This window comes from Anguilla anguilla, chromosome 6 (genome assembly GCF_013347855.1).
Source record: "Anguilla anguilla isolate fAngAng1 chromosome 6, fAngAng1.pri, whole genome shotgun sequence".
Classification (NCBI taxonomy): domain Eukaryota; kingdom Metazoa; phylum Chordata; class Actinopteri; order Anguilliformes; family Anguillidae; genus Anguilla; species Anguilla anguilla.
In genome coordinates this window covers 23,556,036-23,581,563 of record NC_049206.1, presented here as the reverse complement: position 1 = coordinate 23,581,563, position 25,528 = coordinate 23,556,036, and the positions used below count along the sequence as shown (strand labels likewise).

Here is a 25,528-nt window from a genome sequence, read left to right as displayed (position 1 = left end):
TTTACTAAGGATTCACCACCCAGCATAACTACTTTTAGAGTTGACTCCTACTACATGTAACAGAACATATGACAAAACATAAATGTTCATCTTGTTTTTGAGTGTTCGTCAGGTTTAAGGTATTTTAGACATCTACACACGCTGTGGAAAATGGTTTTAAAAAATGGCTTTACAAAATACTGACACCAGTTATCTCAAGGATGCATTTTTTTTTTTTGTATAAGAGAATTTGAGATCATCATACTTAGTCAGTACCTGTATTATAGAAAAGTGTATGCAGTGTGGGGTTAAATTGATGTAAATGTTGTATTGTTTATGACTGGGACTTGTCTTTTCTGAGAGCACACCCTTCCCAATAGAAAGGCCCCATTTTTTACTTCCTATTAGTGGCTTGTCCAGCAATTCAGCACCAACAGCAACCTAATTTCATAAAGATCATGAAACCATATGTTGCGAAACTGATTTCGTGAACTAAAGCTTGCAACTAAAGCAATTCCAACATTTTTACTTCTAAAATATTGCGATTTTGTTATATAAGCTAAGGAAAAAACATATCAAGGCATATTAGGCCTACAGGCACACTGAGAATAACACTAAAATGTTTAAAACAAGACCAAACAAAAAATGGAAAAGGTAATTAAAGAAATACTAAGTGCGATATTTTTAAATAAGTAATTTCTTCCATCACAACAAATTCAGTAGGCTACACTTCTCTTTTCCCCTGCTTCCGCTATTTGGAGTGCTTTTTCACACACCCTCTCCTCTTACTCATCAAATTCGGAGAACGCACAGCTTTGGTGGTTTGTTTACTGTAAGTACGGACCACACATGAATCGTTTGCCGTTCATGAAGTCGTTTTTAGCCTTATTTTGACTGCATTTGCTGACCTGACACAACATTTTCAGAGTTTATTCAAAGTCTTGATTTCAGTGAAAAACTGAACATATGTCTGAGGTGTTATCTCTACAGAGTTATAAACCCCACCCTAAAGTCTAAAGCCAACTTCATAACACGATTGCAATGAATGAATTTTGAGTGATTATATGTGAGAAATTTGTTTTGATAGCGCTAGATTGAGATCTGTATCAAAGCGACTCATTCAGTTGCGACTAGGAGAGAGTGACATATTCGCACCTGGGTACCAACACCTGCTGCCTATTGTCTGGCGGGGGTTTTGTAAAGAAAATGGCATAAACTGCCTAAAAAAGTTGAGTAGAAAAATGGTATTTGAAGCCCAAATATTTAGGGAATAAATGAAACGAGGAGGGTACTGCATTTACAGGGTTGGTCTAATTTTAAAGTCAAAATGCCTCTGGCCTTTCTAGTGTTAAGATGGTCTGTGATAGTTTGGATCTATGCTATTTGGTGCCGACCTGTAGGACCTTGTCTGGTTACATTGTCAAGCTCCAAAAGCCAAAAATGAAGGAGAAACTTCTTGGGTTGTCTCTTCTTGGGTTGACATCTTCTCTCTGTTACACTCGATCCCTGGTCCAGCAAACAGATAAAATTCTACCTTGGAATGACTGGGCAGTTTCTAGTGGACTGGACCCTTCACAGTGTTATGCTGACTTGCAAAAGATTTGACATACCAATGCATGTGATGAGTTCTTGACTTGGACCACTACACAGTTTCAACAAAGGTAAACATGGTAACAGACGATGAAAGTAACAGCCTTTGTTCAGTTTTAAGATTAGGCATACGCCTCTAAAGAGGATAACAGTGATACAGAGGAGGAAAATCTGGATCCTGTAATTTTAACTGGATGACATTTACATTCCTCAACATGAGAGATTCTTTCTCATATACTGCAGCTTACCATTAAAAGATGGCCTGAAGTCTGATCAACCATCAACAAGGCATTCTCCAGAGTCTGAACCACTGTCTCTCCCTATCACAATTTGTTTTTGGCCCAGGATCTCTTTGAGGGGGAAAATTGTCTACAACCAGCCAGTGCCACAGAGTGGAACTCTCAGCTGAAAATGATCAGGTCAGTCATCAGTGCAAATGACGAAAAACTGGACCTACTGCCTGTCCCCAAACCGTCCCAGCTTGAAAACTACATTCTGAGTGATGCTGTAGACATCCTTAACCTCTTTCGGATTGCCACACTTGTGCACAGGGTTCAAATGTACTGTTTGTCAGCCATATGATTTATTGCGTTAGCGGGATTTTGAACCCCCTTAGCCAGTGCCCTACAAAGTACAATGGTAAGCTGGTGAAAAGCCTGAAGAAAGCAATTGAGAACAACTAGCATGTTACCGGGAGAAAAATGGCCTTTGTGCTGTAACCACACTTCAAGCTGGCATGGAATAATGCAACTGAGAGGACTGCCCTCAGAGCATAAATCAACAGCATTGCTGAAAGGTTCACCAGCAATGAGGAAGAAAGCAGCCAGCGTCTCCTCCAATGGGCCTGCCAGAAGCCCTCTAGATAAACATTTTGGCTAGGCTATATGCATCGACCTATGAGACGCAACAGATTCTCCAACCATCCACAAACAGTTTGAGGAGTACCTCTCTGTACCTCATCTTCCAACATCTGCTGACCCACTGCTGTTCTGAAAGACAAATGGAACCCAGTATCCAACCCTCAATAGAATTGTTGCTAAATACATGCATGTGCCAACATCCCCTGCTGCCGTAGAGCACATATTCAACATTTCCAGTCCAGACCGCTGTTCACTGTCAGATGAAATGTTCGAAATGGTCTTGTTTTTAAAATATAATCAAGCAACTTTTCCACTGCAGTGATGAGTTTATGTATCAATGCAAATGACTGTCTGAATATTCTTATTTAAAACATATTGTTCTTTCTAACTTGAAAACCTAAGCATTTTGCTCATTTTAGCATGCCTTAGCAGTGTCATCCATTTTTGAACCAACCCTCTGTAAGGAACTGCAGTCTCTTGGTGGTGCCAAAGAAATATTCGATCTTAAAATTAATCTTAAAATTAGATTTATTTCCCACATATTGTGCAGTGTTCTGTATAAGACATTGAAAAATCACCTGGCTCTATGTGGTTGTCATTGCCTGAAATTCACAACTGGTCTGAGGGACTTTGTGGGTATAGTATGTGTATTGGGTTCAGTGATGGGATAATCATGCAAACATTATTTAAATTCTTATGTAACTTATGTAGATGAAATGGTGACAAAGCAATGCATAGTTCTGTTAAGTAAAGTTGAACTAATTTAGCCTTACTGTAATAAAGCGGGTGAAAAGGGTATCTTTAATGCTCTTGTGCTAAGTTTAGGTTAATGTGTACAGAGCTTAAATTTCCAAATACATCTCATAAATGTAAATAGAAATAATTGAAAACAGCTTTTCAAATACAACAAAAATACACACTTGTATTTTCAAATAAATAAAAAAATTACAGAAAATGTGTAATTAACCCAGATATGCTCCTGAGAAACATTTCTATGATTGTGTTAGATATCTTAGATGTGTTTTGTTATATACAAATAAATAAACATTCACAGATTCACAGACCTGTGCATTACAATGTTTATCTGTTAAAATGTGAAGTACATTGTCAATGAGCATAAGAAGTAGCAGGTGATCATTCCGGTTTTGAAAATGCTGCCATTTCTACAACTTTTGTTCTGAATAAACTGGGAATTAATATGTTGCATAGTTCTTGGTAACACTTTAGAACAAGGTCACATGAATTGCCATTACCTAATGTAGTTGTTTTGCCAATTCATATAGGAATTAAAAACAGTTAATGTATGTGTTAATGGTTAACTAATTATATGCTTGTCCTCACAAATGTATAAATAATCATGTCAGTAATACATTAGTTAATGTATTTGTTAACTGCTAACTACATTTAATGCTTAATTAATGTATTTGTACACCAATAATTCATGTTGACAACTACAGTTGTTAAGCCAATCTATGTGACCTTGTTGTAAAGTGTTTAAAAATGTTTTTTTTTTTTAAGAACCGGCATCCCTATTGGGACTTAAAGACAACACCCATCTTACATTCTAAGAGATTCTGAATTAGGACAGATTTCTCAGGAACTTATTTTTGCATAACTCTGGTCAAGTCAGTTGCTGTTGAACATTATAATATGAAACTGTCTTTTGTAGATAAAAGGCCTTTCATGGATAAAGCCCCTGATGTGGAGTTAACTACTTTGCAAAAGTGTATTCATAAGCAGCATACAGCTGAGGTATCTGGCAATGTATATATAAATTCTTTTTCAGCCAAGAAGCAGTGAAGGGTATAAAAGAGGCAGCAGGTGCAGGTTTGGATATTACATGACCACATAATATCTGTCTGAGTGGAAAAAGAGCTTATTTTGGGCAAAACAACCTCTGTTTAACATTCCTGCTACAGTTGGTCATGCTTTGAAAGCTATGAGTAAAATGAGTTTGCCCCATTTTCAGAATGTCTAAAACTACTAGGGCTGAATCAAATATGTATTTGAAGTGATTTAATGCTTTATATGCTGCAAAATATTCAGAAGCACTGCAAATTCCTCAGAAAAAGAAAAAAAAATGCATCTGAAACTAACAAACTCATATAACCATTTGCCATCGTAATATCTGGTTAATGTTTTGTTTTAATTGCCTGTAATCTGTTGAAATGTACTGGTGTCTGAATCTGGAATTTGAAATATTTTAAGTTATTATTTTAACATAGTTACAGACAGCAAAGATTTATTTTTTATTGGATTTTCTCAATATAACATTAAATATGTATTACATTATAAGGATAATAAACATGAAGCATGAAAGTGTACGAAACCCAAAAATTTGAATCAAAACGTCAGCTAAATCATTTTAGCATACTTCTATTACAATAATTTTATTCATGTAGCCATGGGTATAAAACAATTATACTTACTGTTTATTTTACTGATTGGTGCTTTATTATCAGGGGTGTTTTCATAATCGGCCATTACTTTATTAATCATCGAAGTTGGTGTGTTACAGGTCATATGATGATAAAAATGAGCTTCTAAGTAGAGGCATCATTTCATAAATATGCACACACAGTGCCCATTTTTGCTCATTAACGCAAATGGCCTGCTCCTTTAAACAATTAATCATGTGGCTGCAACTCAACATATAAAGCGTACAGACATGGTGCAGAGGTCTAATGGCTGTTCAACCAAGCATTAGAATGGGCAAGATGCATGATCTAAGCGACTTTGACCAGGTGCCAGACGTGGTGGTTCCAGAATCTCAGAATCAGCTGCCCTCCCAGGATTTTGATACATTACAGTCTCTGGAGTTTACAGGGAACGGCTCGATAAACAAAAAACAACAAACAAGCAGCGGAGCTGTGGGCGAAGACACCTTGTTAATGAGAGAGGTCAGGGCAGAATGGGCAAACATGTTCAAGCTAATGGAAGGGCCACAAATGCTCAAATAACAGCGGTTTACAACAGTGGTGTGTAAAAGGGCATCTTTGAACCAACAATGCGTGAAACCTCGAAGCTTCTGGGCTACTGCAGCAGAAGACCTGACCGGGTTACAATCCTGTCCGCTAAAAACAGGAATATGAGGCTACATCGGTCACGTGATCACCAAAACTGGACAATTAAAGATTTTACATCACCTGGCCTGACCAATTTCTATTCCTGCTGCAACACGCAGAGGCTAGGGTCAGAATGAGATGTAAGCAGCATGAATTCTTGGATCTATCCTGCCTTGTATCAACGATGCAGGCTGGTGGTGGTGGTGTAATCATGTGGGGAATATTTTCTTGGCACACATCGGGTCCCTTAATACCAATTGAGCATCATTTGAAATCCACAGCATATCTAAACATTATTGCTGACCATGTGTATCCCTTTATGGCCATAGTCTACCATTTTTCAAATGGATACTTCCAGCAGCATAATGCGCCATAATGTGGGAAAGATGTATAAGAACGGCTTTAATTCCTGCGCAGTTAACCCAACGTGGATGTAAATACCATAAATTTAAAGTAGACAGTCTGCCCTTTAACCTCACGTTAATTGTATTCAAATCCCTTCTCCGTGCGGATATTCCATAAGGGCAAGAATGGCTAGTTTACCCGCGCCTGGGGCAGACGTTTGCAGTCGCAGCTTAAATGGTTCACTGCAACCTGGGATGTAGATTGTAGGACTGCATTTGTTAAGGTTTGACAGCCTTATCTCTACACAAGGCATCTCTTTAATTAATGTGACAACTGCCGTGTTTGCCATGTTGGTGCTCTTGAAATCCGGGGTCCACTATGAGAAGTTCTTTTTCTCATATATTGGCACCAATGTGGGAATGTGGGGAAGCAAATTAATAGTGAAGCAGCTGAGGTCACTTTGCTTTCTCTTCTGCCAGTATGCGCATTAGCAAATTGGCAACAGGGCCGAGTGTATTATTAGATTGTCTAAATGAATGCTTATTTAGATTTTCACTCTGTTAGAGACCTGCTAATCTGAACCAATAATATTAGTCCCCCTTATTCTTTATGGTATCAGCCCTTGGGTCCCGTTAAAGGACCAAATTGATGATAACATAAATGTGCTATATCGTTTATTTTGCTCCGTGTCAATATGTGCAAGTATGTGTTTTCCCATGATTTTACATGAATATAAACATATGCCAAACTCATAAAATTGTGCAATAAATACAAACTTTAAATACATAAAGTTAATTGCGCCGGGTTAACAAAAACCATTTAAACTCAATAAGGATTTGTGTATGTTTAAGGAATATTTTGCTATGGATCAGTAGAATTGTTTGAACCTTTACATACAAAATGCTGTTGTGTTGGCTGTTGGCATACCTTCTGGCTATCGTTGACTTTATCCTGTTGCTATGTTGGAATACTAATTTTTGGTGGTGAAGGAATATTTTCATGAACTCCCAGATAAGCGCTATTGTCCAGTTTGTCATGCTTGGGGATGAGACTGGAGGGAGATGCAGGGAGTTGCAGATGAGACTGCTGGGAGGGGGTGCTTGTTAAATGGACAGACTGCACGTGGCACTTAGAAACTTGGTATTTTGCATAGTTGTCAGGTATCATCTTCTAATAAAGCTAAAACACAGAACTTGTTGTTTCCACTCATGGAATGTCTCAGTTGAGCAATGTAAAGATGCTGGTGTCCTGGCCACTAGGGGGCTTGTGTGAATGTTCCAAACAGTTGATCTTGGTTAGCCAAAGGTTTGGCCTATGTCTCTGACAGTTTTTTCTTCTTTCTTGGCCTCATAATGGCTTTCTTGGCTATTCCCACAACTCTGGTTCTCTGTTGACAAGTAACAGACTCCAATGGCAATAAAAAGGCTAGAATCAAAATTACATACTGAAAGGTCTCGTAAACCTGCACTAAGGATAGCAATTGAACACACCTGACTAATCAGATACACCTGTGATGCTATTTGCCCCAAATGTCATGATGCCTGAAATGGGGGGGGGGGGGGGGGACTATTTATAAAAAGTGCTGTATTTTTTACATGGTGAAGTCAAAATAAATATTCCTTTTGATAAAAGCAGAGAATGTGGAGTACAGAGCAAAACCCATTATATTTTAATCAATAAAAATTTACATGTGGTCTCTAATCTTGGTTATTCACATTTAAATATTGTGTTTTGATCAATATATATGTATTTGATTTATATTTTTAAATGTCATCTTTTAAAATTCATATTTGTCATTTAAATGTAACAATATAATACGTTTAATGGTCTTAGTATTTCAAGTGTTAATTGATTTATCTTGTTCTTTTTTTCCGTTTTTAATGAATTCATTCATCGTTGTCTTTTATAAAAATACGGAATTAAACCAAATATTGGCGGCTGCTTACCACTTGGCACCCAAACTTATCACAGCCAAACCCACATATTTCCCAGTTCCGCCACGTTCTTGACTATCTGTTTGCGATGTGGAATACTCATGAAGTTATTCGATCTGAAGGGTTCATAGACTTCATTTTGGTGAGCATTTAGATGCCAGCAGCTTAAAGCTTACTGCAAATGCCTTCCTGTAATTAGATTAGAGCGCACACTTATTCTCGCAAGTGTTTGTTTTCACTGTTTCCAACTCCACACTTAACTTTTAATGTGCCTTAAACAGGTTATTTGAACGGTACTCCATCTTCTTATTTTCGCCTGTCATCAAAGAGTAGATTGATGCTTTAAACAAAACATTAAGTATTATTTTTTTATGACTACCTGATATTGTTCCAGTAAAGTGGCTTTTATGTTGAATCTCTGAATATGTCTCATGTAACAGCTGGATCTCCATACTAATATTATGCATGGCATAAACAAAATTGACTTCATGCATTAGTGACTCAGTTTATTGCATAAATGGATTAAATGCACAAGTGCTGTAGTTCAGTTTGTTGGAGTGTGCAATTATTTTCTGCCCGTCGTACAGCTTTTTATGGAGATTTTCAGAGCTTTTTGGGGACACTGATCTGTTAGGTCAGGAAGTGTATATTTTGAATGGTTTTCACTTCTTTAGGACACATTATATTGCAGATTATGAATTTTATTACTCTATGTATTGTAGTAATGCATAGCTAAAAGTAGGGAGTGCTGTTCTATGTTCAGGTTTCCTCTGTCCCTGCTGAGCTTAGACATTATGAGCTTAAAGATTATAACTACTCTTTACTCTCAGTGATACTAGTTTAGATACAGACATTGTGAAAAAATTATTTGAAAAAACTTCAACCCTTTGGACAGCAAAATAATTTGAAATAATCTGAAACGAAACGTCAGAACAAGTTCAAAAGTTATTCTTTCATATGATGTTTTAGCAAGTGTTACATCCCCTGCCTCTGCTGGTCTGGGTAGTGCAGGTGGAGGTAGTTGCCTGATTGCCTAGTTGCTTGATTGCCTCCACCTGCTTGTGAGCCAACATAAGCCCAGCAGTATGAGGCAGGGGAGATGTTTTTTGGGGTTTCTTTTGTGTCGTTTGTGTTTAGTAGGTTTTTGTGAAGATCCTTTTAGATCGTTTTGTGAACTTTGTGGGTTTTCTTTTGTTTTAGTTTGTTATTTATACAAATAAATGTCTGGGTTTTGTTCTTACATCAGTTTTACAGCAAGTAACAAATTTTAGTGAACTACAGGCATGTTTTAAAATTGTTCTGGGGCCTAAATCATTTAATTTTTTTGGAATACCTGTTTGTCTGGGTATGCCTTTTGTGATAACAAAAGAGGAAGTATCAGATTAATAATCTCAGATTGTAATAATAGCACTACTATGCAGTTTTCTGTAACTAACAGTGAATTCAGGAAGTCTGTTTTTTATTTGTCTTTCAGGGTTTCTGAGCACTGGTGACCAAGCAGCTAAAGGAAACTATGGACTTCTGGACCTCATCCAGGCGCTGCGCTGGACGAGTGAAAACATTGCTTTCTTTGGTGGTGACCCGCTACGCATCACTGTTTTCGGGTCCGGGGCCGGCGCCTCCTGTGTAAACCTCTTGACCCTGTCCCATTATTCTGAAGGTAACCGTTGGAGCAATTCAACCAAAGGTACAATGCATGTCACACCTTTTGCCAGTTATTGTGTCTGCATGCCAATGACTTTAGAAGATGATATGATGCTTATTTTGACCTTTTCTTCACTGTTTGCATGCTCACACATTAGTGGTCATTTTTAAGATCTTTCTATAATAATAATAATAATACTGTAATACTAACTACTACTGCTAACAATAATAATAATAATTAATTTGTATAGTACCTTTCTCGTACCCAAGGTTTCTTTACAGACCATAATAATACTCATTTACATATATGCAAAGATCATTTTCTAGACTTGCTTTTCTGTAGACTTATGGTCATTATATCTGTTAAACACCCAGGGACTTTTTTCTCCTCATCCTTGTAGCAATGTCAAGCCATTAACCAAAGGGATTAGAAAACGTACGGATTTCTTTGAAAAGTGTATCTGAGCTGCCAGAAGTTTAAAGTGGCAGTAGGTCAACTGAGAACAGTTGAGAGGTAGGATTGGTGGGATGATTAAGCGGCCATATGTTCAGAGGCAATTATTTGCAAATTTGACAAAAATCACCTTCCTTTGGGAGGGGTTGCAAAAAAATGTAATGGCTATAATGGGTCAGGTTTAGTTCAGTTTAACTAGTTTAACATCTCATCCCAAGGACAGCATCTGTAGAGCACAGGTCTCCCTTCACTGTGCTAGGCCAAGGGTGTAATTTACAGGGGGGGCAGGGGGGTTCCAAGCCCCAAATTTTACAAAGCAAGCCAAATGCTCTCTAATAATATAGCATGATGATGAGAAGAATGATGTCATATAATAAAGATGGGGATTTTCATGATTTAATTGGGCTATACTAGTAAGGCTGGGTGTTTGTCATGAAAGTTGCAGGTGCCACAGTTCGTGACTTTCCCCCTTTTTTAGGGGTCCAAGCAGCGAAGCTGGTGGAACCCTATTGTATCTGTTAGGATTATTATTCTTATTTTTTTCCGCTAAAAGTGTCTGAGGCTCAGCAACCATAAGTCCTGGAGCAACCAAATTCGGCAGGTGGGTTCCTATGGCCCCCCACTACTCAGGCACTAAAAACCACGTACGTCGGCCAGATGGTGGCGCTATAACAAAGGGTTTTGCGTAAAAGGCCATAACTCCCACACCATAAGTCAGATCAACACAAAACTTCATCGACATATGCATCTGAACGTGCTCTACAACTTTGCCATTGGCCCCACTTTTGTCCGCCATATTGTTTGCCTGCCATTTAGACTTTTTAGTTGAGGCGTGGCAGTTTTCTCGGCAAAAATGTCTGAGGCTCAGCAACCATAAGTTGTAGACCAACCAAATTTGGTAGGTGGGTTCCTATGGCACCCCACTAACCAGGCACTAAAAATCACCTATGTCGGCCAGATGGTGGCGCTATAACAAAGGATCATAGTTTAAAAGGCCATAACTCCCACACCGTAGGTCAGATCAACACAAAACTTCATCGACTGATGCATCTGAATGTGCTCTACAACTTTCCTATTGGGAGCACCTATGTCCGCCATATGGTTTGCACACCATTTGGACTTTTTCATTAGGTGGGGTGCGGAAAATCTGGAGCTCCAAATCCAAACGATTACGACATCGAGTAAACTTCTTTACGGCAAGCGACAACCATGGCGACGCTAGTTTTTATCAGTTAAAGCACGGTCTGACACTGCCACCTAGCGTGCATGCTAAGATCGGCTACCCAAAGTTTCTTAGTAAAAGCTTTCTGAGAGGATGAATAATTACTTTTCTTTGGCATGGATCCATTTGAAGACAGTATCGGGTGAGTTCGTTAAGTCTTTAAATCTGTCATTATGGTGAGAAAAAGCGAAGCAATTTTATTGGTATGTTTTGAGTTTCTGTGCAAACGTGCGAAAACATGCTGGTATAATAAAACAATGACGGTAATACATATATAGTCCGCTTCGTTCCGTTGCTACCATAACATAACGACATACAGCTGCAGTTTCTCGCTGCATTTAATAATATTGAATATAAACAAAATACGCAATTTATGCTGTAAATCGTATCCTCAATTTAATCTCTTAATCGACTGTAAGCTCAGGGTTGTAACTAGGTAGTTGTTTCGTAGGTGACTTAACTCTTCTTAACTATTGCCGTAGGGTCTAGTTTATATCAGTGAGGGGACGGTCAGACGGGAAGCATTGGAAGACAGTGCCGGGTGAGTTCGTTTAATTTTTAAATCAGTCATTATGCTGAGAAATAGCTAAACCATTTTATTGATAGGTTCTGAGTTTCTGTGTAAACGCGCGAAAACACGCTGGTATAATGAAACAATGACGGTAGTCCAATACATATATAGTCCGCTTCGTTCCGTTGCTACCATAACATAACAACCTACAGCTGCAGTTTCTCGCTGCATTTACTAATATTGAATATAAACAAAAGACGCAATTCATGCTGTAAATCGTATCCTCAATTTAATCTCTAAATCGACTGTAAGCTTAGGGTTGTGGTATAATAAAACAATGACGGTAATACATATATAGTCCGCTTCGTTCCGTTGCTAACATAACGACATACAGCTGCAGTTTCTCGCTGCATTTACTAATATTGAATATAAACAAAAGACGCAATTCATGCTGTAAATCGTATCCTCAATTTAATCTCTAAATCGACTGTAAGCTTAGGGTTGTGGTATAATAAAACAATGACGGTAATACATAGATAGTCCGCTTCGTTCCGTTGCTACCATAACATAACGACCTACAGCTGCAGTTTCTCGCTGCAATTACTAATATTGAATGTAAACAAAAGACGCAATTTATGCTGTAGTCTGCCAGTGTCTAAATAAATAATACGGTCCATTTGAAGACAATATCGGGTGAGTTCGTTTAGTCTTTAAATCCGTCATTGTGCTGAGAGAAATCGTATTCTCAATTTAATCTCTACATTGACTGTAAGCTTAGGGTTGCAACTAGGTAGTTGTTCCGTAGGTGACTTAGTCTTAACTCGTCTTAACTATTGCCTGAATGTTTTCATAGACTGCGTTGTTGCTGTTCTTGTTTGTGTTAGCGTTAATCAGTTTTACCTACTGGGTCCAAGTTGAACTATGCGGTTGTTCCCTGCACTTGGAGCGGTATTTCTCTCTAGGGTTTTCGGCACACTTATTCCTGGTTATGGTTATACACTTTGTTGTACGTCGCTCTGGATAAGAGCGTCTGCCAAATGCCTGTAATGTAATGTAATGCAATATTCCGTAGCAACAAGATAAACCCGACATTAGCCCTAAAATATGCCAATACAGCAGTGAAAACGCTGCTCACTGAATAACGAAATAAACGAGACAATTTTGTTTTTTTCCCTTATACTATGTCATTCTAAAGTCAATATATGGGACTAAACATTTAATAAATACACAATCTTACCATCGGTTTTACGCGTAGAGATGTCCTTTTTGCGAATGAGAGGTCATATATTGTCTTGAACAATCCGTTGGCGAAATATACGCGCATTTTTGATCACTGGGTAGGCTACCTTCAAAAATAGCTGTGCGTAATACCACACCTGTTGCTTTGGCTTGATTGACAATTCATTTATTCAGTAGGTGAGATTATAAGCTTTCTAACGATGTATAAAATGTCTGATTTAGCTTTTGAAATAGCGTTTTATAGGTCAGCGTAACCGAAAATTTTCTCATCTGCCAATGTCTACATAAATAAAACGGTAGGCTTCTTTGCCCGCAGCACGCAATTCGCGAGTTGATATTCAGTCTTTCTTCCGTTTTTTCTCAATGTCGTATTTATTATTTGAAATGTGCATTCATGTGTTATTATTCTATCTGTCTCTGTGGCGCTCTGAAATGTGCATTCTCTGCTAAGCTGAGCAATGGATTGGAATATGTGTCTGACGTAGTATTGCACGGTATACCAAAACTTCAGCACTTTCTCGGTACTTAAAAACATTTCAAAAAAATTAAAAATAAACGGTTCGGTATTAGAATATTCCGACGTTCGGTAGTTTTGAGTTAAATGTAAAAGCCACAGAAAATTGTCTCCCGCATTACTGATTGAGAGGATGAAAAGTGTAATTTGTCAGAATCTTCGCTAGATGGCAGTAGCAACTAAGGTTGCCAAGTGAGGTGACTTGCGCTTGTGCACTCAGCTCCTTGATACAGCGCAAGCTTTGACTCAGTTCACTTCAGTAGCAATAGGTGTTCCAATTTGGAAATATTTTATTATAGATAGATGCTGTATTGTTATTAAAATATGCTGTTTTTAAATCTATTTAAAGGTGAAAGACCTGTTTTAAAGATTATTTAGTTTACAACTGTTCAATTTTTGAAATATATTTAACATGTTTTTCTATTGTTCAGTGTTGTAACACTATAGGCCTATGCATATTAATATGTTGAAGAGGCTTCAACTTAAAGGTTGTTAATAAACCATGAATTAGAAAATGAGGTCAACCCTTGTGGACATTACGTTTCTGATCTATTAAGGTAATTACAGTATCGTTAGGTACTGTATCGAATTAGCACCGTTTAAGTTTCAAGTATCATTTCAGTATTGAGTATCGTAATACTAAACCTGGTATCAGTATCAAAGTCAAAATTTCGGTATCGTGACAACACTAGTGTGACGCCTTTTTTAGTTGCGGCGCAGAAACACTGCAGCTGTGCATGCACACCGGACCATCTAAGTGTTATGACATGCCATCTAAGTGTTACGACATATTAAAGGCCTTGACGGGAAGCGGCCAGGACACATCCATGGCGACGTAACTAAGTCATCCGACAGCGTCTCTTAGCTCAAAATTGGCCGTAAGTCATCAATATATCATACGATCATCGTGATATTCAGTAGATATGTTGGGTGAAGGCGTATGATCATGAGGACAAAGCCATTTTAAAATCGCTCCATAGGGGGCGCGATGCTGCCACTGCTTGGACCCCTTCCAACGCCGCTTGCGGCTTTAATTTTTCTTTTTTTTTGCTATTTCTGTGATTTCCTGTTTCCTGGGCATGCCCCCAGACCGCCCTATAGGGGTTGCAGTTCTCAGGGTCTATGCATTTCAATCCCCCAATATTGAACCGAAAGCTACACCCTTCGTCGAGAGAGAATATTCATTCATACAAGTTGTGTAACCTGAGGTCAGAGGAGGTGCAACACTGTAAGAAAAATGTTTAATTCAATTAGCATTGCTTTTTGGCCATGGCCTTATGTAGTGGGGAAAATCCCTTTATGATCAAACAGCCAACAGTGAGTTGTACTTTGGAGTCTTGTGCAGAGGTTAACATCAGCCAGAAATGTCCTGTGTTTCATTCAGTTTCCCAAAAATAATATACCACAAAATGGTCAGTATATTAATGATAAACCTAGTTTTTGAACATTTTTTTTTTTTTTTACATTCTGCTTAAACATGTTTCATGTTTCAGGGCAGTGCCTTATTTCACTGAGACATTTATTAATACTTGCTTAGCTGCTCAGTTTCAGGTGTTTTAAATGAGAAGGTTGTAGAGTGTTATAACTGGTTACTATATTAATTGGTATAACTGTTATCTATTTCTAATGTGATACTTGATAATTACATTTTGTACCCAAATTAATAATGTTGAATTTTCTTCTTGAAACTTCCTCTCATGTAGGTTCTCACTTTAACATGTAAGCAAGGGATTACATGACATGAAGTCGTGTTACCCACAGAAGTCATAATTTCCTATTGGTGATGATTTGTGAAGTGAGTGTCAAGCTTGCTGTGATTTTTTTTTTCCTCCAGGATTATTTCAGAGAGCTATAGCACAGAGTGGAACAGCTCTATCGAGCTGGGCTGTTAGCTTCCAGCCAGCCAAGTATGCCCGGATTCTAGCTAAGAAGGTGGGCTGTGACCTAGAAGGCTCTTCCGAGCTTGTGGAGTGTCTGCAGAAGAGGCACTACAAGGAGCTGGTGGACCAGGATGTTCAGCCGGCCCGGTACCACATCGCCTTTGGGCCGGTCATCGACGGAGACGTCATTCCTGATGATCCGCAGATCCTCATGGAGCAAGGGGAGTTCCTCAACTATGACATCATGCTGGGTGTCAACCAGGGAGAAGGGCTAAAGTTCGTCGAGCTCATTGTGGATAACGAGAACGGTGTCCAGGCTAACGATTTTGACTATGCTGTCTCGAGCTTTGTGGATGACCTGTACGGATACCCAGAGGGCAAGGACATCCTGAGGGAAACTATCAAGTTCATGTACACAGACTGGGCAGATCGGCACAACCCCGAGACAAGAAGGAAAACTCTGCTGGCCCTCTTTACTGACCACCAGTGGGTAGCTCCCGCAGTAGCCACAGCTGACCTTCACTCCAGCTTTGGATCTCCTACTTACTTCTACGCCTTCTACCACCACTGCCAGACAGAGCAGGTGCCACCCTGGGCAGATGCAGCCCATGGGGACGAGATCCCCTATGTATTTGGGCTGCCCATGATTGGGCCCACCGACCTGTTCCCGTGCAACTTCTCCAAGAATGATGTCATGCTGAGTGCTGTGGTGATGACATATTGGACGAACTTTGCCAAAACTGGGTATGTTTGGAGAATTTTTTTCGGTTTAGAACAGGGGTCCCCGACCTTGGTATGGGGAGCAAAGGAGTCTACTTGCCTTATTTGTCATGTAGTTCTTTCTTAACTGATCAATTACAGCAGTCTGTCCAGTTAACACACTTCATGGTCTTGGGTCTGAATTAGTTTCTGGTTTTAAACAAAAACCAAGAGACTCTATGACTCGTAAGACCAGGCTTGGGGACTACTGATCAAGAATGATAGAAATGCATGCCATTAACCCTTGATTTTATTTTTCTTCTGCTCATTGGGTTGCACAGATTTTATCAAGCATTTTTTTTGGCTTTATTTAAATAAAAGTACATTTCACTACTATTTCAGAAGATAGTCCACCTCCATCGTCCAGTGCAAATGCAATGTGATGAGTACGAAAAATTAGATATGCATCATTCTTATATTCTTCCTGATTATTTTGTTTCCAGCTATATTTTATCTTATATTTTATTGTTTTGATGTGCAAATGATAAATGTTCTTCAGCATGTGATTTATATTCAATTATTTCTAACCTGCAGTGACCCTAATCAGCCAGTTCCCCAGGACACTAAGTTCATCCACACCAAGCCAAACCGCTTTGAGGAGGTGGCCTGGACGCGATACAACCAGAAAGACCAGCTGTATCTGCACATCGGCCTTAAGCCCCGCGTGAAGGAGCACTACCGTGCCAACAAGGTTAACCTGTGGCTGGAGCTGGTTCCCCATTTGCACAGCCTCAACGATGCCACCCAAATCATCTCCTCTGCCAGCACTCCTCCCCTACCAGAGACCACTTCCGGGACGCCAAAGAGAACCCCTCCCATGCCCACCCGGCGACCCAACCCGACCCCCTTCCCCACCGAGAGCCAGGATGGCCACGACCAGCTGGAGCGGCCATTCCCGGTGGACCAGAGGGATTATTCTACGGAGCTGAGCGTCACCATCGCGGTGGGAGCCTCCCTCCTCTTCCTCAACATCCTGGCCTTCGCCGCGCTCTACTACAAGAAGGACAAGCGGAGACAAGGCGCGCATCAGCACTGCACCCCTCAGCGGCGTACTGCCAACGACATCGCCCACACGCAGGAGGAGGAGATCATGACCTTGCAGATGAAGCACACGGATGCCAACCACCAATGTGATGGCATCCATCCACATGAGGTGGTGCTCAGAACTGCCTGCCCACCTGACTATGCCCTAGCCATGAGGAGGTCCCCCAATGACCTCCCTCTTATGACCCCCAACACCATCACCATGATCCCCAACAGCATCCAACCCCTGCACCCTTTTAGCACCTACCCCAGTGGGCACAACCACACCTTACCACATCCCCACCCGCACTCACATTCAACTACTAGAGTATAGCTGGTGTGCTGTCCACAGATGTATATGGGTCTTTTATTGCTGAGAGGGGAAGGCATATGTTAATTGGAAAGCGAAAAAACTGAACTAAACCAAAACGGAAACAATCTCTTGTGTCTTTTTTTTTTTTTTTTTACAGAAACGCAATTTAAAAAGTTTTTTGCTGTGGCTTCAATTGAGGAATTTCACAGGGACTGCTTGACGCAGCCATTCAGAACGAAGAACATGGGACAAAAATACATTTTATAAATGAAACCTTAATAGACATCAGACTTTACCTGTTTTTGTCCTTCCTGGAGCAAAGATGCTACTCATGTTTTCTGCAGTTGGAGTGGGATTTTGGGGAGTTGGGGGCATAACATATATTTTGAGACTTCAAAATATGCACACATGAGACATGTCTCCTTTTATCAGTTTATTTTTGGGGAAGCGTTTAATTGTGTATTTACATATCAAGATGCATATACATTAAGCACCAATGCTGTTTAAGCCCTTGGAAGGTGCCAACACTGCAGTGTGCCAACAGAACAAACGAGTATAGTAACCTTCTGGCAGATTCTTACCATAGGTGCTGTCTACTGAGAGCTGGCAGACAGAGAAAACCGGATATTTTTAGCACGATGCGCATGACAATTTATCTGCTTAGTGGCTGTTCTGCTGATTAAGTTGTAATTAAAATAAGTTGACTTCCCACTGGATTAATTTTCATGAACTACTCCGATTGGCTCACAGGTGACAGATGCGACAGTGATGCAGGGAAGACTTGGGAGAAAGAGGGTAAAGATAATCACAGTGCATACCCAATAGGTCGAGTAAACATCTAGTTTTGTATGATGGGCATTGGTCCCACATTTTGATATCAGTAAAATACTAATTTTTGTAAATGCAGAGGACATTAGTTGTATTATTTTTCTATGTCCTTAATCATCTGATTACCCAAAGGCTACTGATCACCTCTTGCTAATACTCAATGTCACATTACCCTGGACAAATTTCCTGTTTTTCCTTTATTGCTTAATGGCTTTTCAGCATTATGAGGGTGCTGTCTAAGCAGAGGGAATAACACAATTGGCTGCTTAAAAGGTGTTATTTACTCTTGGGATTCTTTTACTTGGTGCTCGGGTTGTCATGTGGTCTTCTGCCTAAAGTAACTGGTGTGGATTCAATAAATATTTTCTCTTAATTTTGACTTATAAATTTAAAATAGTTTATTTCATTGTTTTAAAAACGCATTTTGGAAAGTTCCCGATTGTTGACAGCTGAACTCACCAATATGTGCTGATGAAGATTAAAAAGAAACTGACCGTTACATGTAATTGTCAAAGTGAAGGACGAACATTCGTTGGATCTAGGCCATAACTTCCCCATGTTTCAATGAATGAAAGCAGCCTGCCACCCCAGCATATATTTCTCACACTAAAGTCTCAAAAATTGTAACATATATTACTTTCCTCTCTGACTTTTTGTATATTTAAGAGTTTCAGTTCAGGGTGGTTTTATTATTTTAAGTTTTTTTTATATTGATTCTGACTTCTGAAGTTATTACAGGACGTGACTTTGTCAAAGCCTATGCTAGCACTATTATCACCCTTGTGTCCTACAGACACTAGACAACACTTAATGGCTTTTATAATGCCACAGTAAATCTTCACTGAGTGAGCTAGTAGTGTTGGCCCAGCACAGTGTCTCCTACATCCACAAATTAGTGGAATCTGTTTGAGGAGGCTGGAGCAGTGGTAAAACAGTGTTCTTGAATACATGCATAAACACAAGATGTCACATGTTGGCTGGTTTGTTGTTCCAAAAACTGCCCTCTTTGGTCTCACAGTTGTCTGGTCATATTTTTGTAAAAGTGACTGTGAAGAATGCAAATCTATTCTTTTCCTAAGGGCTTAGCTGTTTATCCACCAAGAAGAAAAGCACCTTCTCCTTTCGACAGCTTTTTTTCTTAGCCATCAGGTGACAATGTCAAGTAGTGATCAGAGAGCCAGATTTCTGAGGTGAAATCCCCATAGCAATCCCCAAATTGCTATTGTACTCTTGTGCAAGAAACCTAAACTTAACTTAATCAAATGCCCACAATGAAGCCATCTGGTATGTGATAACTAGTATGTAACTGGCAACTGGGCGGAGTCAAAGCACATTCTTCACTTATAGAAATATGGGGCAGAACAGGGTCAATAATGTGACACTTCAATATTCTTAATGGTCTTGTTAATCTGTCTGTTCGTGCCAGTTATGCCATAGTTTAAAAAAGGCAATTAGTCAAACCTGTAACTGAACTGCTGATAAAAAGATATTTACTTTCTGCTGCAATTTGCGCTGTCATTATCTGAGCTACCACATCTCCTATAGCCGGCACATACTTCTGACTGATAATAGGTTGCGATACACAGGGAGGAATATACTGAGAAGACAAAAGGTACACTCATTCAACCGGGGCACAAATAAACCAATGAAACTTCAGCAATTATGCATTAATATCAATACAAGGGTCGTTGACAGACAGTCTAAGGACCCCTAACCAGTCATATGCTGACCCCATGTGATACACCCTCAGCAAAGATGAGAACCGCTAAACACAGTTCAAGACTTGTACCATCTACAGCCCTTCCTGAGGCTCCCTGTTTTTTAATTGAGAGGAGGGGGGGGATTAAGCTAAAGAACAGTCTCTCATTGAGCAACCCTCCTCTGAAGATCAAATTAACACCTAAGAAGCAGTCAGTGGGGGATTCTCCAAGAATTTCAGATGCTGTCTGCAGGGCTGGAAGACAAAGGTGACTGTTAATGAATGTAGGAAAATGAATGCCATTCCTCCCAATCAAAAGCATGGAGCAGTTATGGGTTAAAAGGTCAGTTTAAATCAGCTTTTACAGATTTATGCATGCACTTCATTCCCACTTTATTTTAAGATGGTGATACACCATACAGTACATTACTCACTATGTAATTAACTGCTTTATAATGTTACCTTGACACTTAAGCATTCATCAGATGCTTTTATCCTCAATGACCTATACAGTGATGTGAAAAAGTAAGTACACCCTCTTCCAGTTCTATGGATTTACATATTAGAACATAACTAGCCCTCTTCTAGTCTCACTACATCCTAACAGTGAATGTATCTAACCTCATATGACAAAGCACTCTTCTTGATTTCATATCAATTTAGATGGTAATTGGCACCAGGATTAGCAGACGAGGATTGGTTACTGTATGTGTTAATCCATAGACTTGAAAGAGGTGTACTTTCTTTTTCACATGACTATATGTAAGTGCATATACCAGATTTGTAACATCTATGCAACAACACTGACTAATTTGGAAGAGGATGTTGATAATAATAAACTGACCAAGCTGTAACCCATTTAAGTAAATGTTTCAAGTTACAGTTACAGAGCAGTTACATGTGTCATTTGTGTACATTGAAGTGTAGCCTACTTACTGCCCTTTTAATTTGAACACCTGCATTTCTCTGTCTAAATTGTGACTATTCTACGGAATATTCTATGGTATTTCACAGCAGCTCATAAGAACTAAATTCAGTTCTCATATTTATGTTTTTAGCATTTGTTAAACATTTAATAATTGTGTGTATTTTTTTCTTTTTCACATTGATGGAAAATCAAGATATATAATCATTTTGTCACTGATTAATGTGCTTTGTGATTCTTTACAGAATTCCCATGCTGGCACAAAGGCACTTTCAAAATGTGACCTATTCTTTCTTTTTTTTTTTTTTTGTTGACGGAATGTCTTTATACAGTCCTCAGCATCCCATTTCAGTTGCTTTGTATGGGGATCAGCTTAATACAGTCAGCCATCACAGACATAGATTTTTGAAGCTATTTACTTTCTTGTGACAAAACAAACGGATCACATGACTTATGTTTATACAAAAAAAACTGTCAGTATTTGTTTTTTGTGAGCGACTAGAGAAAAAATAATGCCTAATGTCAGTGAATATCAATAAAATGTGGAAACATTTTGTACAGCCTTTCAGATTCAGTTAGATACTGACTGTAACACCAGACATTAAAGCTGCTCAAAGGCACTGTAAACGTAGTTTGATTATTTTTGTGTCTGTGATATTTATTCTGATCTTTGATTCCCTTGCACATGCTGTGATTGCTTCTCTTGGCTTTCTCTAAATGGCATATTATAATAATCATTTTCAACTGGGTTTAGACTTTTTTTTTGTTCACACTGTAAAATGTACAAAGTAATGTTTGTGGTTTTAAGTTTAAGTTCCCAAAAATAAATAAATAAACAAATAAATAAATAAATATTCTCCCAGCCATTGTTGCAAGGCAAAAGCTTTTGCAACTCACAGGAAAAAAGCAAATATATTAAATAATTCCTTATCAAGAAATGTAACATTTGTTCCATAGTTTGACATGGCGAAACATTGTGAAACACATACATGATCCTGTCCAGTAACATATTATCATATTGGAACTTACCCATTCATCCCACTAAAGTGCATGTGACCAAGGAAATTCTACAGTGCCAGTTTCAAATAAAAGTTTTTAAAAAAGTAAAATTCACAAACTTATAATCTTTAATGTCCACATTACCTTGACGTTGATTACAATATATTCTCATGTCGCTGGTCAACTACATTGTTACAGCCAGAAAATGTACTCACAGTGCGGCATTCAGTACTGAATGTCCAGCTCAAATAATATTTTGAAATATGACAGATCCTTCCGTCAATGTAATCCCTGCATTTTTTATTTATTTAAAAAAAATCATCAATTGTTACCAGTATTTAGATTCTTCTTCCACATGATGATATGATATGCAAGTTTTGAAAATGCTAAGAAATTCAGGGAGGAGATATGATGTGCGATTAACAAACCCATTCTAAACCATTTAAAGACATGGTACAATGTTGACTAATCATGCTAAAATGTATTGTAGAATTAAGTTTAATTTAGCACCAATCATTTTTGGTGCCACACGTGCAAAATTTAGAAAAAAAAGCCGTTCGTCACAGACACCCTGGGATGCCAGCAAACAAAATATCTGCAATGAATGCATGTTCTAAGACTTCTGTCTATAGACTTACTTCAGTGTTTTTACAGCTGTCTCACTCTCCCATTGTAGAAAACTGCCACAGAAAATTTGCTATCACCACCAAAAGTCTGCTACGTTCAAAAAGGTCGACGTTCAGGGGATGAGCTGCCGTGTTCTGGAAACGTGTTCATGTTATTCCTGTTATGCTATGTTATATATTGCTAAATCACCTTTCCTGATTTTCAAAAATTTCCACTCCAACATTCTAAAGGAGGCGAGTGACATACAAAGAAATAAGAAACATGTTGAAGCTCAAGAAGGAGAAATTACAGTTGTTGAAATTGTGTTTGTAAAGGCACTGTAATTTATATCAAAGAGCTGGTCAAACATTGTTTGATCAACAGTTTGCCATTTTCCATTGTTATGTATTCTGGAACATCATACGTTCCTCGGACAATGAGCCTTGGAATTTTATTTTACTGCAAGAATTTTATAGCCTTAAATATTTGCTGTATATTTATGCAATGTTTTGTTAATAAAGTTGTTGTATTAATATGTTTACCTGGTAGCTTAATATTTTGTCTCACTAAACATGTTATCTTAAGTGCAAGGTGATACTCTGTCAGATGCAGATTGCAGTTAGGTCTCCATTCAGTGCAATCGCAGTACACTCTGTCCTTAACTTTGAGTTAAGCAAGTGTTAAAGCAACTTTTGTTAAGGCAACCAGTTAACACCTGCCCAGAAACTCGAGATGAAAATGAACCTTTAGCTATATCCAATACAATGCGTTCAATTTCAGCTACCAAAATGTAATAATTTGTTCGAAGAAAACATTATATATATATATATATAATAGTAGACTCAGCTGGCAGCAGTAATCTAGTGTTTCAAACAAAATAATATTTTTCTATTTTGTTCATCTCACAAAGATAAGGGCAGATTGCTTTGTGTTTAGATTAAGCAGTGGTTATTCGAGACAAGGGGCGCTGATACTATACTTGTCCTTGCATACTTATATACCAGTTTGAATGACTATAGATTTAGCCTTTTAGTTTTAACAGTTGGTTACTAATGAATACTCAAGAGATATAAGATACACTCTTAGAACTCTTTCAACAAAAATCCACTTATCAGTATTTAGCATTAAAAAATAGAGTGTAACAACTTCCAACACCAGTCTTTTGCTAAACGTCCAAAAAAACCCCAACATTTTTTCTTGATTCTGTATTGTTATTCCTCGATGGTTTAAAAATAAAATACACACCCTCTAGTTTGTATGTATGGCCTTCATGGCTCCAGTGAATTGGTCTGTGTTTTGGACATCAGTGGATTTCATGAGACTTTTTAATATTGTTAATAAATATTATTAATATTTTTAACTGGCTGAGGCTGTTGTCTTCAACTTTTCTTTTCTTTTTTTTGTAAAAAAACTCATTTTCATATTTTGAGATCTGCAGGGCAATATCAGTAGATTAAATCATATGAATGTGACAAACTGTAATTCTTATGCATCAAAATGATGGCTTCAAGTGTCAGCCATGCTCTATTAAATCTAACCACAAGTGTGATTTCATTCATTTGACAAACGACGTGATAGCATGCTATATCATATTGTGCACAGGACATGACACAGTGTAACCTTCTGATTAGGAATGAGCCTCAATTTACTCCATATTACTCATCTCATTCAGGTTAGGTAGAATGTATTTCATACTGGATCTCCAGCTTTCTGGAAACTGTTAAAATATTTCCCGACCCTGTTCATCATGTTGACATGCAACTTGTACAGATTAATTTCCTTTCAGAGACCCAACAAATAAGTCTCAGAATTTCATGGTGATTCATGAACCATCATGAGCACCATGAGCTACTGAATGTTACCCTTGCTGGCAATGGTATGAATATTACAAAACAGCAAAGGCTATCAGTAAAAGACAAAGTGCCTTGCCAGAGTGCAGGACATTCACTGCAATGGATATGTAATTGAAGCCCTGATTTGAAGTTTGTTTTAAAGAAAAAGTTTGCTTGTCTAGATATGGTACTGTGTTTCACATAACCATGCCTCTTTAGCTTTGCACTAAATTTCCCAAATTCCTTCTGCTATTTGTGGTTTTTTAGGTATGGATTGGACATCAGTGGCTGGTGGGCATGAGATATTGTATGAAAGTGTAAATCAACTACCTTTTCATCACCAGAATAACGAATGCTAAATCAACCTTTCATTTCCCATTGTGCTTCTCCAAGTTATTTAATTTAAAGTAGGTCTGAAGAATGTAATGCAAGATTGCAATTTACAAGGCATTTGGCAGACACTTTTGGCCAAAGTGAACAAAAAGCATAATAATTCAAATGAAACTAATAAGTAGCTACAGTTCTATTAGTTATATTATTTTCTAGTTGCATCTAGGGGTGCCATGATGGTGCAGTGCATAGCACTGTATCCTTACAGCAGGATGGTCCTCAGTTCGAATCCGGCCTGGGTCTTCTGCATGTTCTCCCCGTGTCCATGTGGATTTTCTCTGGGTATTCCGGTTTCCTCCCACAGTCCAAAGACATACAGGTAGGCTAATTGGAGACCCTAAATGTGTGAGTGAATGGTGAGTGAATGGGCTGCCCAGGGTGTATTCCTGCCTCTTGGCCAATGCATACTGGGATAGGCTCCAGCACCCTAGAAAAAAAGTTAGAAAGCTACCTGAAACTCTGTGACTTTGGCATTGAATAGTGTCTCCACAAACACACTTCGGACAGTGCTTGCTGTTCAGGGCAACATTCATGGCAACACATTTCTAGAGTTGACATGGCTTCACATTTTCCACAGTTAGCCGAAGCATATAGTTGCTGTGTTGCCTATCACACTCTTGCAGCCCCCAGTGGTGTATTTTGGCTTGTAACAATAGGGAAATGTTTCCGCACAAACATACATTAAATGCAGTGCTTCTTGAAATACAAACAAACTGCTTGTTCTAGTCATGTGTCACTGGTAATTATAAATAACAGACTAACTGGCTATTCAAGTACAGTATATTTTATCTTTCCTTTTCCAATGGATGGGGAACAGAGGACTGTATCTGAAGACAAAAATGTGGAATTTTCTTAATATCCTGTCCACTAAGAAAGGTTTTTTTGCGGGGAATTAGTGGCACTTGAGAGTGGGTGTG

The 25,528-nt window shown here is 38.6% G+C and overlaps 1 protein-coding gene across 9 annotated transcripts in view; it reads left to right on the top strand.

Annotated features, from left to right (window-relative positions):
• The window catches only part of LOC118230533 (neuroligin-1-like), a 220,075-nt gene extending 197,151 nt beyond the window's left edge, over window positions 1-22,924 (top strand). For 5 of the 9 annotated variants that reach the window (XM_035423633.1, XM_035423632.1, XM_035423631.1 and 2 more), the window contains 3 exons: window positions 9,248-9,460; window positions 15,192-15,981; window positions 16,531-22,924. In XM_035423633.1, the coding sequence (XP_035279524.1) occupies window positions 9,248-9,460; window positions 15,192-15,981; window positions 16,531-17,353 (1,826 nt within the window). In that variant the 3' untranslated portion in view covers window positions 17,354-22,924. The remainder of the gene's footprint in view (window positions 1-9,247; window positions 9,461-15,191; window positions 15,982-16,530) is intronic. The other 4 variants (XM_035423634.1, XM_035423637.1, XM_035423639.1 and 1 more) reach the window with 3 other exon arrangements.
• The last annotated feature ends 2,604 nt before the right edge of the window (window positions 22,925-25,528 follow it).